This window comes from Mobula hypostoma, chromosome 11, assembly GCF_963921235.1.
Source record: "Mobula hypostoma chromosome 11, sMobHyp1.1, whole genome shotgun sequence".
Lineage (NCBI taxonomy): Eukaryota > Metazoa > Chordata > Chondrichthyes > Myliobatiformes > Myliobatidae > Mobula > Mobula hypostoma.
In genome coordinates, this window is record NC_086107.1 from 10,092,936 (window position 1) to 10,107,543 (window position 14,608).

The window sequence follows — 14,608 nt, forward strand, 5'->3', positions numbered from 1 at the left end:
TATCAAAAGTGCTGAGTTGTCTGTAAAGCCCCGAGGGATGCCCTAAGCTGCCTTTGCTTCAACCAATTTGAAGGTTTCTTCTGTTACAATAAGGTTTTTTTCATCACGATGGCGTGGATGTGTTTTGCAAATAAATTCAGTTAATCACCTTTTCACAAAATTGAATAGATTACGAAGTATTAAGCTTTTTCACTTCCTTGAAGAACTTATGAAAATGAGTTTTCCCTAAAATAGAAGATCAAATGGGCAGTTTCAGTAGAGTGACTTGGAGCTAATTTTTTTTTTGTGTTTGTTCTGGCTAGCAGTCCATGTTTAACCAGGAATTATACAGTTCAGTAGATAAAGCAAAAAGTAACAAAAAATAATAAAAATGACAAAACAGACATTGTCTATCTGAATGAATATAATATACCAGCACAGCAGATAGTCTGAGTATGCAAACAGAAAGTGTATGATCTGTCAGCTGTTACAGAAACGTGGCTGTGGGATGATGAGGGTTGGGACCTGAATGCTGAAAGGCGTGTGAAATATAAGAAGCATGAGAAGCTTGGAAAAGGTGAAACAATGCTCTGATAATATACTGTGTATTGTATTAGACACCTTGTTGAAGACCTTCAATGTATAGGAAACAGTATATAGGCTTCACTAAACTACCATCTGGAATGGCAGTATGTCTAAAAAAAGGTTGATCAAGCTAAGCTTGTATCTGCTGAAGGGTAGGGAAGGAGAGCTTAACTGAAATGTAGAAGCATTGAAAGTGTGGTGAAGAGTTCAAGTTTATTGTCATCACTACATATAGACAACCAAACAAAACAACATTCTCCTCAGACTAAGGTGCGCCCTCAAGACAAAGATCACATGCAACATATAAAACAAAATATTGCCATAAATAAGTTAATATAATATTCAAGAAAGGATATAGTGCATAGCACAGGTTGACAGTATAATAAACAACTTGCTGTCCCTAGTGATGAGACCTTGGTGGTGGCAGGGTATTCATTAGTCTCAGCCTGAAGAAAGAAGTTGTTACCCAGTCTGACAGTCCTAGTCTTGTTTCTCCTGTACCTCCTTCCTGATGGTAGTGGATCAAAGAGATTGCAGGATAGGTGGTAAGGATCTTCAAAAATACAAGGATGCTTTCAATTGTGGGAGAATGCAGAAATAGTTGTGAAGTCGTCTTAAAAGAAGGGTCAGCCTTTTATGATCAAGGTGAGACTCCCCCCTCCCCGCCCCCCGGCCTGAAAGGATGGGGAGAGCGGAGTCTTTGAATATTCTTAAGGTAGAGGTAGGTAGATTCTTGATAAGTAATGGAATGAAGGCTTAGCTTTGATGCCTTGGTGACTGATCATCGCTGATTGTGTCCTATTTTGAATGAAGCTAGCCTAATTGTATTCATTGTTGTCTGCATTTGTTCAGGGCTGTCCGGTTTGTTTGATGCAACCATGCAACATTCTGGCAGTGGTGCATCAGAGACATCAGTTATGAATTTCCTTACGGCTATTGAATCACGCACTCCTCAGAGTGGACCTGCAACAGCCTCCCTGCTACCACAGTTCAGAACACCTTCGTGGCAGACAGGTAAGACTAAAGTTATGAAGCTGGGAGACTTGAGTTTGCTTGCTGAGCTGATGTTTTACGTAGCTATTTCCCTATGCTATTTTGTATCATCAGTGAAAAACAGATACCACAAAGTGAAAGAAATCAAAAAGTGAATAGGTGTTGGCTGAGCTTGTGAATCTACTAACCACTCTGCATTTTTGAACTGTTGGGGAGTTCCAGGAAAGTAAGCAAATGCAAAATAGTTTGTTGCTAGTCACCTCTTTCCTTCCCTCCCCTTCTCTAATCTCTTTCAGCCCACATATGACATTCTGGTATGGCATAATATTTTTGTGGTGAAGGAAATTAAAGTTCTCTTTGAAACTGAAAGTTTATATGAGTTAACCGGATTGAATTTTGGCTGATATTACAATTTTAAAAGGTTGCCTTTTTTGCATTTATTTTGATTAAGGAGTCCCAATTATTATTAACTAGACAATGGGGTGACCCGTTGGGGCACTCTTTGAGAGAAGGGTAGTGCAGTCTGAAGTGACCAGAATGAACATTAAATTTTCCTGAATTCTATTAGTATCGCTTTGCTTTGGAAACTGAAGTAGAAAACCTTTGTTTATTAAAGAAGAACAACGCGTAGCAAAGTAAATATAGCTGCTCCTCATTTAACGAAGGACACTTTTGATGGCATCATTTCTGGTTTATCTGCCACCCTTGTGCCTCTCGTTGTTATTCTGGAGACGTGCAGCCCTTTCATCCCCCGTCTCTTCAGCCCTTTTGCTGTTTGTTGTTTGTCTCTGATCCTAGAGACTTGCACGCCTCTCTTCCTCTGTTTCTTCTTCTCTCATCTTTTTTTGTCCTGACTCTTTGATCCTGGAGTCGTGCGGCCCTGGCCTCATCCGATTCTTGTTCTCTCCCTCTCCTTGCTGCTTCCCAATGACGTTTGGCGTCACCTCTTGACCATAATGTCCCCCTTCCCTTTCCACGCGGCATAATTAGGCTGACCATTTTTTTTTTAACCCTAATGCTGGATAGAAGATACGAAGCGGTAACACCAAAGGATGCTGATTATTCTTGATGATGTGGTTGGCACTCTCCTAAATGGACCTGATAGAGTCACTGCTGTCCTTTGACTGCAGCAAAGGGTTTTATGGGTGTCTCAATGTACGTCATTACACTAAGATTTAATTATTTCTTATTGATGGGTGGCAGTTAGATCCGTCCCAATCCTGCACACGCTGATGGTGATTAACAGAATGTGACACCTCGAAATAGAGCTTTCCTGCCCTTTTGCTCCGGTAGGTGTCGCTGCTGAGGCTGGCCGTGTGCATGTGTTGGGCTGTCGTGTCCCGATTTCCATGATGGCCGATCGCGTCTCGGGTGAAAGCCAGCCTGTTGATTTTTGGCAAGCAATTTTACACGAATATATAACCCTGAACTTTGCCTGCATTCTGTAAGTTAGTGCATTTTAATTCAATTTAGCCAAAAAAAGTGCAGCTGTAATGCACCGTTTGCACTAATTGGAGGTCACAAACAGCCAAAGCATGAGAGTTTTAGTAGTATATAGACTAAATAAAACTTGCTAAACGCAGAGCATTCATTTTACTCCAAACTCAAAAAAATTGTTTCCAAATTTTGAGCCAAGAGTTGTTTGGTGAGGTTAGCATAATGAAATCAGTTACCAATGTTGCCTATTATCTGAAACATGAGGTTTATCTGTAAAACATAGGCAAATGATTTTTTTTTAAAAACTTTGATCCCTAGTAATTTATCGTTAAGCTAAACATTCTGATCATAAACCACAGCAAAGTTACATAAGGCTTTGTAATTTATAGTTTCAACTTTTTAAAATGTTTCTCTACGTATACCCATATCTTGCATCCTCCATATACGGTGGCATGCAAAGTTTGGGTGCCCCTGGTCAAAATTTCTGTTACTGTGAATAGCTAAGCGAGTAAAAGATGACCTGATTTCCAAAAGGCATAAAGTTAAAGACGACACATTTCTTTAATATTTTAAGCAAGATTACCTTTTTATTTCCATCTTTTACAGTTTCAAAATAACAAAAAAGGAAAAGGGCCCAAAGCAAAAATTTGGGCACCCTGCATGGTCAGTACTTAGTAACACCCCCTTCGGCAAGTGTAAACGCTTCCTGTAGTCAGCTAAGAGTTCTTGTTTGGGGGATTTTCACCCATTCTTCCTTGCAAAAGGCTCCCAGTTCTGTGAGATTCTTGGGCTGTCTGCATGCACTGCTCTTTTGAGGTCTATCCACAGATTCTCGATGATGTTTATGTCGGGGAACTGTGAGGGCCATAGCAAACCTTCAGCTTGCACCTCTTGAGGTAGTCCATTGTGGATTTTGAGGTGTGTTTAGGATCATTATCCTGTTTTAGAAGCCATCTTTTCATCTTCAGCCATTTTACAGATGGTGTGATGTTTGCTTCCAGAATTTGCTGGTATTTAATTGAATTCATTCTTCCCTCTACCAGTGAAATGTTCCCCGTGCCACTGGCTGCAACTCAAGTCCAAAGCATGATCGATCCACCCCCGTGCTTAACAGTTGGAGAGGTGTTCTTTTCATGAAATTCTGCACCCTTTTTTCTCCAAACCTACCTTTGCTCATTGCAGCCAAAAAGTTCTATTTTAACTTCATCGGTCCATAGGACTTGTTTCCAAAATGCATCAGGCTTGTTTAGATGTTCCTTTGCAAACTTTTGACGCTGAATTTTGTGGTGAGGACGCAGGAAAGGTTTTCTTTTGATGACTCTTCCATGAAGGTCATATTTGTGTAGGTGTTGCTGCATAGTAGAACAGTGCACCACCACTCCAGAGTCTGTTAAATCTTCCTGAAGGTCTTTTTGCAGTCAAACGGGGGTTTTGATTTGCCTTTCTAGCAATCCTACGAGCAGTTCTATCGGAAGATTTTCTTGGTCTTCTTGACCTCAACTTGACCTCCACTGTTCCTGTTAACTGCCATTTTTTAATTAAGTTACGAACTGAGGAAACGGCTACCTGAAAATGCTTTGCTATCTTATAGCCTTCTCCTGCTTTGTGGGCATCATTTATTTTAACATAGAATAGTACAGCATGGTACAGGCCTTTTGTCCCACAATGTTGTGCTGACCCTCAAACCCTGCCTCCCATATAACCCCCCACCTTAAATTCCTCCATATACATGTCTAGTAGTCTCTTAAACTTTACTAGTGTATCTGCCTCCACCACTGACTCAGGCAGTGCATTCCACGCACCAACCACTCTCTGAGTAAAAAACCTTCCTCTAATGTCCCCCTTGAACTTCCCACCCCTTACCTTAAAGCCATGTCCTCTTGTATTGAGCAGTGGTGCCCTGGGGAGGAGGTGCTGGCTATCCACTCTATCTATTCCTCTTATTATCTTGTACACCTGTATCATGTCTCCTGTCATCCTCCTTCTCTCCAAAGAATAAAGCCCTAGCTCCCTTAATCTCTGATCATAATGCATACTAATACATAGTGAGGTGACCAGAACTGGAAACAGTACTTCAAGTGTGGCCTAACTAGAGTTTTAGTCTGTTTACTAATATCACTGACAAAAGGAGCAGATCAACATCAAATACACAAGTGCATATACAAGCAAAAGTACTTGCGTTTCCAGCTGAAACACCCAAGGGTACTCAAGTCACCTGGACCAGATGAACTGCACCCTAGGGTTCTGAAAGAGGCAGCAGTAGAGATTGTGGAGGCATTAGTAATGGTCTTTCAAAAATCATTGGACTCTAGCATGGTGTCAGAGGACTGGAAACTATTCACTCCACTTTTCAAGAAAGGAGAAAGGCAGCAGAAAGGAAATTATAGACCAGTTAGCCTGACGTCAGTGGTTGGAAATATGCTGGAGTCAATTGTTAAGGTCGAGGTTATGGATTACTTGGCGACACAGGACAAAGTCAGCATGGCTTCCTTAAGGGGAAATCTTACCTGACAAATCTGTTGGAATTCTTTGAGGAGATTACAAGTAGAACAGAAAAAAGGGATTCAGTGGATGTTGTACATTTCGACTTTCAGAAGGCCACACGTGAGGCTGCTAACCAAGTTAAGAGACCATGGTATTACAGGAAAGTTACTGGCATGGATAGAGCATTGGCGGATAGGTGGGAGATAGCAAGTGGGAATAAAAGGGTCCTTTTCTGGTTGGCTGCTAGTGACTACGGGTGTTCCACGGGGGTCAGTATTGGGACCGCTTCTTTTTATGCTGTATATCAATGTTTCAGATGATGGAATAGATGGCTTTGTTGCCAGGTTTGCAGATGATACGAAGATTGGTGGAGGGGCAGGTAGTGTTGAGGAAACAGGTAGGCTGCAGAGGACTTAGACAGATTAGGAGAATGGGAAAGAAAGTGGCAAATTAAATACCATGCTGGAAAATAAATGGTCATATACTTTGGTAATAGAAATAAGTGTGAAGAGTATTTTCTAAATGGGGAGAAAATCCAAAAATTTGAGATGCAAAGGGACTTGGGAGTCCTTGTGCAGAACACCCTGAAGGTTAACTTGCAGGCTGAGTCTGTGGTGAGGAAGCCAAATGCAATGTTAGCATTCATTTTAAGAGTTCTAGAATACAAAAGCAAGGATGTAATGCTGAAGTTTTATAAGGTGCTGGTGAGTATTGTGAACAGTTCTGGGTTCCTCATCTAAGAAAAGATGTGCTGGCATTGGAGAGGGTTCAGAGGAGGTTCACAAGGATGACTCCAGGAAGGAAAGGGTTATCATACAAGGAACATCTGATAGCTCAGGCTCTGTACTTGCTGGAATTTAGAAGAATGAGGGGGGATTTCCTGAGGGGCAATGTTTAAAGGCTTAGACAGAGTAGATGTGGAAAGGAAGTTTCCCATGGTGGGGGAATCTGGGACAAGAGGGCCCAGCCTCTGGATAGAGGGCCATCCATTTAAAATAGAGATGCAGAGAAATCTCTTTAGCCAGAGGGCAGTGAATTTGTGGAATTTCTTACCACAGGCCGCTGTGGAGGCAGGTCATTGGGTGTGTTTAAGGTAGAGTTTGATAGGTTTTTGATTGGACATGGCATCAAAGGTTATAGGGAGAAGGGCTGAGGAGGGGAGGAAAAAAGGATCAGCCATGATTAAATGGCGGAGCAGACTCGATAGGCCTAATTTTACTTCTATGCCTTATGGTCTTACGTAGGTCTGCAGAGTGTGTTTTTTTAAATATAGTATTCGGCTCAATAAGGAATAAATCTTTCATTTTGTGACACCAGCTGTTTAGGTTAGGGTTGACATAGTGAGGTAGCCCCACTGATCATTTGGCAATTTCTCCTGCATGGAGAAAGGGATCTTTACCATGCAGCCAACTACTGTTCTGTTGGCTCCAAATATTTACTTATGCACAACAGAATTTCTTCTCTATACTTTCAACTTTGTTAATAGGATAAACAAAGTAGTTACAAATGTTGCATGAGAAAGAACATAACGTAGCCAATATTTAATATACAAAAATATTACTGATGGTCCTTACTGAGAATACCTTAATGGACTCAAGTGCATCAAAGCAGTTTTACAAAAATACAAACGAGGGATAAACTGCTGTAGGATCTCAGCTATCAAAGCTTTATTTAACCAAGTGAGATGTCCTTTATGGACTGATAAGGATTTCATTTCAATTTCTGGCAGCATCTTGAATGGCTACTGGATTCAAAGCAAGTGTATAAGTGTGATTTAACGTATACACTATTCACTATTTTTAGTGTTTTGAACATTCGTTTAAAAGAACAGTGTTAGGCAAGAGAAGTCTTGGGTAAGATTGTCCTACAGAAAAGATTCACAAAAGATGTATTAAAGTTCTTTAGGAGAAACAAACAGAAACAGAGGCTTAGAAAGTGACTTAGAACCCATAGAGCAAAGAGAGACAAAGGGCAAGAAATAGATATTTGGAGGCCAGAAATGGAAAAGTGCAAATTTCAAGAGAACCTAGAGCCAGAAAAGATTATAGAAAACTAAATGTGTGAAGTAATAAAAAGGATGTAAATCACCAGGCACAATGCTAACAGACTTGTCACAAGTTGGATACAAATAGCAGAGGTCCAGATGAACTTAGGTACAGTGGCATGCAAAAGTTTGGGCACCCCCGGTCAAAATTTCTGTTGCTGTGAATAGTTAAATGAGTAGAAGATGAACTGATCACCAAAAGTCATGAAGTTAAAGATGAAACATTCTTTTCAACATTTTAAGATTACTGTATTATTTTTGTTTTGTACCATTTTAGAGTGAAAAAAAGAAAAGGAGCACCATGTAAAAGTTTGGGGACTCCAAGAGATTTGAGCTCTCAGATAACTTTTACCAAGGTCTCAGACCTTAATTAGCTTGGTAGGGCTATGGCTTCTTCACAGTCATCGTTAGGAAAGGCCAGGTGATGCAAATTTCAAAGCTTTATAAATACCCTAACTCTTCAAACCTTGTCCCAACAATCAGCAGCCATTGGCTCCTCTAAGCAGCTGCCGAAAATTAAAATAGTTCTGGTCACCTCACTATAGGAAGGATGTGGAAGCATTGGAAAGGGTACAGAGGAGATTTACCAGGATGCTGCCTGGTTTAGAAAGTATGCATTATGACTAGAGATTAAGGGAGCTAGGGCTTTACTCTTTGGAGAGAAGGAGGATGAGAGGAGACATGATAGAGGTGTACAAGATAATAAGAGGAATAGATAGAGTGGATAGCCAGCACCTCTTCCCCAGGGCACCACTGCTCAATACAAGAGGACATGGCTTTAAGGTAAGGGGTGGGAAGTTCAAGGGGGATATTAGAGGAAGGTTTTTTACTCAGAGTGGTTGGTGCGTGGAATGCGCTGCCTGAGTCAGTGGTGGAGGCAGATACATTAGTGAAGTTTAAGAGACTACTAGACAGGTATGTGGAGGAATTTAAGGTGGGGGCTTATATGGGAGACAGGGTTTGAGGGTCGGCACAACATTGTGGGCCAAAGGGCCTGTAATGTGCTGTACTATTCTATGTTCTATGACTAAGCAGGGGTGGCCAACCTTTTACATTCCATGCATCAATTTTTTCACGCATGAGTTCAGATGTGATTTTTTTCACTCACGAGTTCTATATTAACATATTTTTACAAGAATTGAATGGGGGTACAAGAGTTGTATGGCGCATTTGAACTCGTGAGTGAAAAAATTGACGCATGGAATGTAAAAGGTTGGCCACCCCTGGACTAAAGAATTATTCTTTGGACCTCTTTTAGTACCTCTTGTTTTTGAGTTTGCAAAGGTGTTGCATATTATGGAAATCAAGTAAAAATTGGAAAGAAAGCTTTGAAATTCAGTTGGTACATGTGGAAGCAGGAGGCTGTATGGTGGACAAAATTGTTTTTTTCTTTAAACTGGGGATTGAGTACAACAATGAAGCTATTTCTGACATCTTTTTTTAAGGTTTCCTGACAACTGAAAATATAATTAGTCTGTGAGATAATATTTATCTGAAACTATTCAGCTGAACAACTTATTTGAAAGTGATTTGAAATTTTCTAGGTATGCACTCTTTATGCTCTTATCTGGTGAACCTCAGCATAAAACAACTTTGTATAACTTTCTGTGTTTTTTTTATGAAGAGAATTTTAGAAGACTATAGAAATCAATATGTTTGTTTTTTAATGTGCATTTGACCTGTGCTCTATCATTATTGTTTTCTAAATTAAATTTTCTAGGTATGCACTCTTCTACGCCAACAGAACTGTTTGTCACTGGAGCACTGCAAGCTTCAGGAACATTCCCGCCATCAGCTCTTGCAGCTTATCAGCATCCTTCTTCCTTTAGCACTCGCGGATTTACTGGTACACAGTCTCTGACGCTTCAAGATGCAGCTTTCAATCCTACAACAAACGGGCTTCTTTCTCCACATGATCCTTTGCTTCAGATCAAGTCTTCTCAGACTGCTGTTCCTCCCCCATTGACATTTGACAGGATTGGTAGTACTGTTTTAAGTACGAGCATACCCCAGTCTTCAACGTATCGTTCAGCTCAAGAATCTGCTCCTCATCTCTTGCAACCACAATTTAGCTTGTTGCCTTCAGCACTTGGACCAGCTCAGCAAGCATCTCAGCCATATGCCACATCAGTTTTTTCTAGTTCAACTGCCTCTATTGAAAGGGCACTTCAAAGAGAATGTAGTGTTATTAAGCATCACCAGCGGCCTTCCAGCTCACACTCAGTGCAGGCGCAGTTACCAGGTTCTCACCATTCCTTGCAAAACTATCTTGCCAGTGGGAGTGGAGTTGATTTTCAGGAAACATCAAGACATACAGGTTTAGCATGTAGCCCTCTGGGAGAACAGTCTCAGGTGAGCAATGGTGGAACACAACGAAAGAATTCACCAGTAACAGTTGAGGAGTCACAGAGTTATTCATCCACTGTTCAATCTCCCGATTATTCCTCAAACCCTAAGAACTGTTCAAGGTCAGCTCAACGTTCTACAAAAACTGCCAAATCCCAAAGTGTAACGGTGACTGTACAAACACACACTTACTCCACGGCAACGCAAAAACCAAGTTCTGTAATAGCAAGCCAATCTCAAGTGTACTCTTCAGAGCAGGCATCCGACTTAGCAATGTCAAATAGTCAGTCACAGAACTATGTTTCAACACAGTCTCAGAATATGTCAACTGTTAGTCACTCAGAAGTGTATTCCTCCAGTCAGCCTGAGAAACTCACTACACTAAGCAAATCACCAGCTTCTTATTCTGGTCAATCGCAGAACTTGACACCTGTTAGTCAAACTCTTAGCTACTCTTCAGATCAGTCACAGGTATTGCCTTCAGCTAGTCACACTGACAACTACTCTGGTCAATCACAGAATTTGTCTTCTGGTAACCAGACGCAAAGCTATACTTCTGGTCACTCTCAGGGATTGCCTGCTGTGAGTCAGTCACAAAACAGCTACTCAGCACAGACACAGGGGTTGTCAATTGTTAGTCTCTCACCAAGTTACGCCTCTGGACAATCTATCACTTTGACATCCCATACACAGTCATTGCCATTTTCTTCATCTACTCGTGCACAGAATTTATCTGCATCCAGTCCTACTCAGAACTTTATGTCTATGCACTCGTCACCAACCAGTCAGTCACAAAGTGTTTCTTCACCCCAGTCGCAAAAGTTTCTGTCAGGAGTTCATTCGCCTACTTTCACTTCAACGTCTCATTCACACACCATACAAAACACTCAATCGTCTGCAGACAGAAAACAGTCTTACATAAAAAGGAAATCTGATTCTGATTTGTATGCTCCTTCTAAGGAAGCTGAGGGTTTTCCAATTCAGAATTTGTTACAGCAGCAGCCCTCCCTTGCTGCATCCACTTCAGGTTTAAGTGAAAGTGGAATTAGTGATGAAAGTGCAGTTTACACTGCCTCAAAAGCAGATGACCGATATCTATCTCAGAGTGTCATCAGGAGTAATTCTCGTTTAGAGGAACAGATTGTAGGTCTCACACTTCAAGTGTCAAAACCAGATGAAAGAAAGCACGAGCATGTAAAGCAGTTTAATGTGACGCGACCTGTAGAGATGGTAACTCATGGTCAATCAATTGGTAGTAACAACAATATCAGCACACACGAGATGAAAAATGTTGCAGATTCTTCTCAGCCATCACATATAATCATGGCTGCTGAAGAAATGAAGCAGCCTCATTCTCTTTTACAGAAGGCGCCAGAGACTAGACCACAAGCTCGCATCACACAAGTTATTAACACACCACAACAATTGCAGACTCACTCTGTAAATCAGATTCCACGATTGCAGCTTTCTGGTGCACGGTTACTTCTGGGTGCATCCCGTGAAATGTCACTGTCATTGCTGCAGCAGCCAGTAGGACTCCAAGCTCAGTTGCTACCGTCGGGATTAAGTCAATCTCAAACATCATCACAGCCACAGCAAATGCAGACTCAGACTCAGGTGACCCATCATCAGTCTCAGTTTCTTCAACTTGAGCGGCATATTGCCCAAGCCAATGCAACGCAACCTCAACAGCTTCTGCAGCAGAATTCTGAGGCAGTGAAGTTGGATGGCACTGAATCTTCTAAACCACTACAGCTAACAGGAAAAGATCACTTTGATCAGACAGAGAGACACGATTCAAAGTCTCAGTTTGTTGGCCTTAGTTCAGTCTGTTTTACAGAATCAATGTTGCTTGGCGTTGATAGAAACCTCTTTTCTGGCGTTGAAGATGTGTTTTCTGCCAATGAGCAGTGTGGAGTTACTTCACAAGAGTTTGCCAAATCTGCTTGCAGTGAATCCAGTATTCAGTCAGTTGAATGTCCCGATGGTTCGAAGTCCACATTTCAAACAGTAGCTGTAAGGCATGTTACACCGAACTTCCACACCACACAGGCTTTGCTTTCAGGTCAACAAAATATGCATAATCTGGCATTAAGTAATAGTCAGATTAATTTGGATCTTGAGGCCGTACCTTTAGATAATACCACTCAGTCTAAAGCTTCAAGCCTTGAGCAGCAAACACTTGGAACAGATCAGCAAGTACAGCCCAGTTTAAATACATCAAATTTGAACTCTATCCAAGATACCAATGACCACAGTATTGAGGGCTTTAAAAAGCAGCTAAGTGCTAATCCAGAATCCGAAGAGGATGATAATGATGACATTCCTGACGATGGTGCCATTAACAATACAAAGGATCCTGACTTCATTCCAAGTGGTAGAAGTAACACTGATGAGAGTGCTGTGTCTGACATTGATTACAGTCTGGGTGATGAGGTTACGCCAGGATCTGGCAACAAAAGAAAATTAAAGAGGCCAGTGAAGCCCAAGTTAAAAATGGGAGGACAAGCAGATGGGTGGACTCACAGTGTGCCTGAAGAAGAAGGAAATGTAGACTTGTCACTTGATGCTAATCAGAAGAAACGAAGAGTAAAAGTCCAACCTAAAGAAACCACGGAAGATGACATTAGTGGTCAGAAGCCAGTAAAACGAAGTGGCCAGAGTAAACGCCCAAATTCCAAAGATCCAAACTCACCTCATACATCCAATGACAGTTATTATGAAAATTATCATCAGCAAGAAAGGATAAATCAAAAAATTAGGGAAGTTGAGGAAAAACAACCTGAAGTTAAAAGTGGTTTCATTGCATCCTTTTTAGACTTTCTTAAATCAGGACCTAAGCAGCAATTTCCAGCACCTTCTGTACGTACGGCACATCGCAATAGGCGTCCATCCACCAACACCATTCAAACTCCTGTGATTCCACCCGTTTCAACTAGCCAGTCGGTGCCGGCAGCCTTATTTTCTACTGAAAGTGGACCTGCTAGCCCTTGCAGAAGATTAGATGATGACCTGAAGAAAAACTTGGAAACGTTAGCTGCGTTTTCTTCTGATGAGGAAGATTCCGTTGGGAAGAACCATGATCTTCAGAAGAGCATTTCCTCTGCACTTTCTGCTTTGGATGATCCCAATAAAAAAGAAAAAAGCGTAAAATTAGGTAAGGCTGCTTATTTACTTAAAATTACTGATTGTATCCCAATTTCTTGTCTATTGGTAACAATACTGTTGCAGTATTTACTATGGTCACTGTCAGGTGTGAAACTTAGTATTGTAGTTCATATGTATCCCATTTTCTTGTAGCTGCTGCCATGCTATTTGGATTGAGATATCCATGGGCGGCATGGTAGCCTAGCAGTTAGCATAACTGTTTCAGAGCCAGCGACCCAGGTTCACTTCCTGGCGCTGTCTGCAAGGAGTTTGTATGCTGTCCCTGTGATTGTGTGGGTTTTTTTCCAGGTGTTCTGGTTTCCTCACATATTCCAAAGATATATGGTTAGGAGGTTAATTGGTCATACGGGTGTAATTGGAGCAGCACAGGCTTGTTGGGCTGGTTACCACTTCATATTTTTAAATAAATAACTAGACAAATAGAATACATGCTTTAAATCTGTTTAAAAAAAAAATTGTTATCTGGAGAGATGCTGTCAATGTGTTTTGCTGTCAAAATAATCATTTCTGATTTGGTTTAGGAAAGTTAACTAAGCAAAGAGTAGTAAATCTGTAGCTTTCTTTATCCCAGAGGCCTTTGGATGCATATGCAAATCTGAGATCACTTTAACGTTTGAATACTAAGTGAATTATGGGGAGATTGTGGCAAAATGAATGCCACAAGAACCGGCACAATCTTATTGAATGGCAGAGTGATCTTGGCTTCTGTTTCCTATGTTCTGATCTGAAATTTATTCGACTATTTGTGATGAAAATACCTATGTCAAGATTTCTTTAATACGTATTTGAGCAAAGAGCTGATGCTGGACATTCAAAACAAAGATTCAAAATGCTGGAAACATGCAGCAGGTCAATTACCATCAGTGAGAAGAAGAATGGAATTAATAGTCTGTGTTAGGGACCCTTCATGAGAACTAGAATGGAAAGTTTCAAGCTAAGTGAATGTGTATATTTGGGATTGGGTTGGTGGAAAGAAATTGCTCGATTGTACTTCTTAAGGCTGAATTTCACTCCTCTCTCAATTGTTATAATTTTATATCTAATTGCATTCATCTGGACACATTATGGGTCTCTACTGTTTAACATCAAAATATTCATATTCTTCAAAACAATATGTGTATTTGTGATAACTTTTCTTCTTCCTTATTCTGTATATATTTTTCTCCAGTAGAGTCTACTAATGGAGAGAAGGGTTCCAATATTTCTGTTTCAGCTGTTGTACAGCAGGAAAAAGTTGCAAATCCTTCACCACCACCACCACCTCCTCTTCCACCACCACCTCCTTCAAAGGAGGAGGCACAGGAGCCAACTGAAGCTCCAGAACCTCCCAAGGAAAACGAACAAGATTATTTGAATCCTTCGGAGCGGGCTGAAAAGCAAGAACTAATTGCTGTGGAAGGCTCAACGGATGAGGAGGATATAGAAAGTGGAGGGGAAGGCATGTACAGGGAGCGTGATGAATTTGTTGTAAAGATAGAAGACATTAACGCTCTGAAGGTAGTGTCATGTTTTTAATATTTTCCATCAAATTTGAATTGAAGGGTATAAATTTTAATGTGCAGGTTGATCATA

At 40.9% G+C, this 14,608-nt stretch overlaps 1 protein-coding gene across 4 annotated transcripts in view; it reads left to right on the forward strand.

The window, feature by feature from the left end:
• Positions 1-14,608, forward strand: part of qser1 (glutamine and serine rich 1) — a 153,676-nt gene that overhangs the window by 99,731 nt on the left and 39,337 nt on the right. For 2 of the 4 annotated variants that reach the window (XM_063061660.1, XM_063061664.1), the window contains exons 3-5: positions 1,417-1,578; positions 9,243-13,025; positions 14,205-14,533. In XM_063061660.1, the coding sequence (XP_062917730.1) occupies positions 1,417-1,578; positions 9,243-13,025; positions 14,205-14,533 (4,274 nt within the window). The remainder of the gene's footprint in view (positions 1-1,416; positions 1,579-9,242; positions 13,026-14,204; positions 14,534-14,608) is intronic. The other 2 variants (XM_063061661.1, XM_063061662.1) reach the window with 2 other exon arrangements.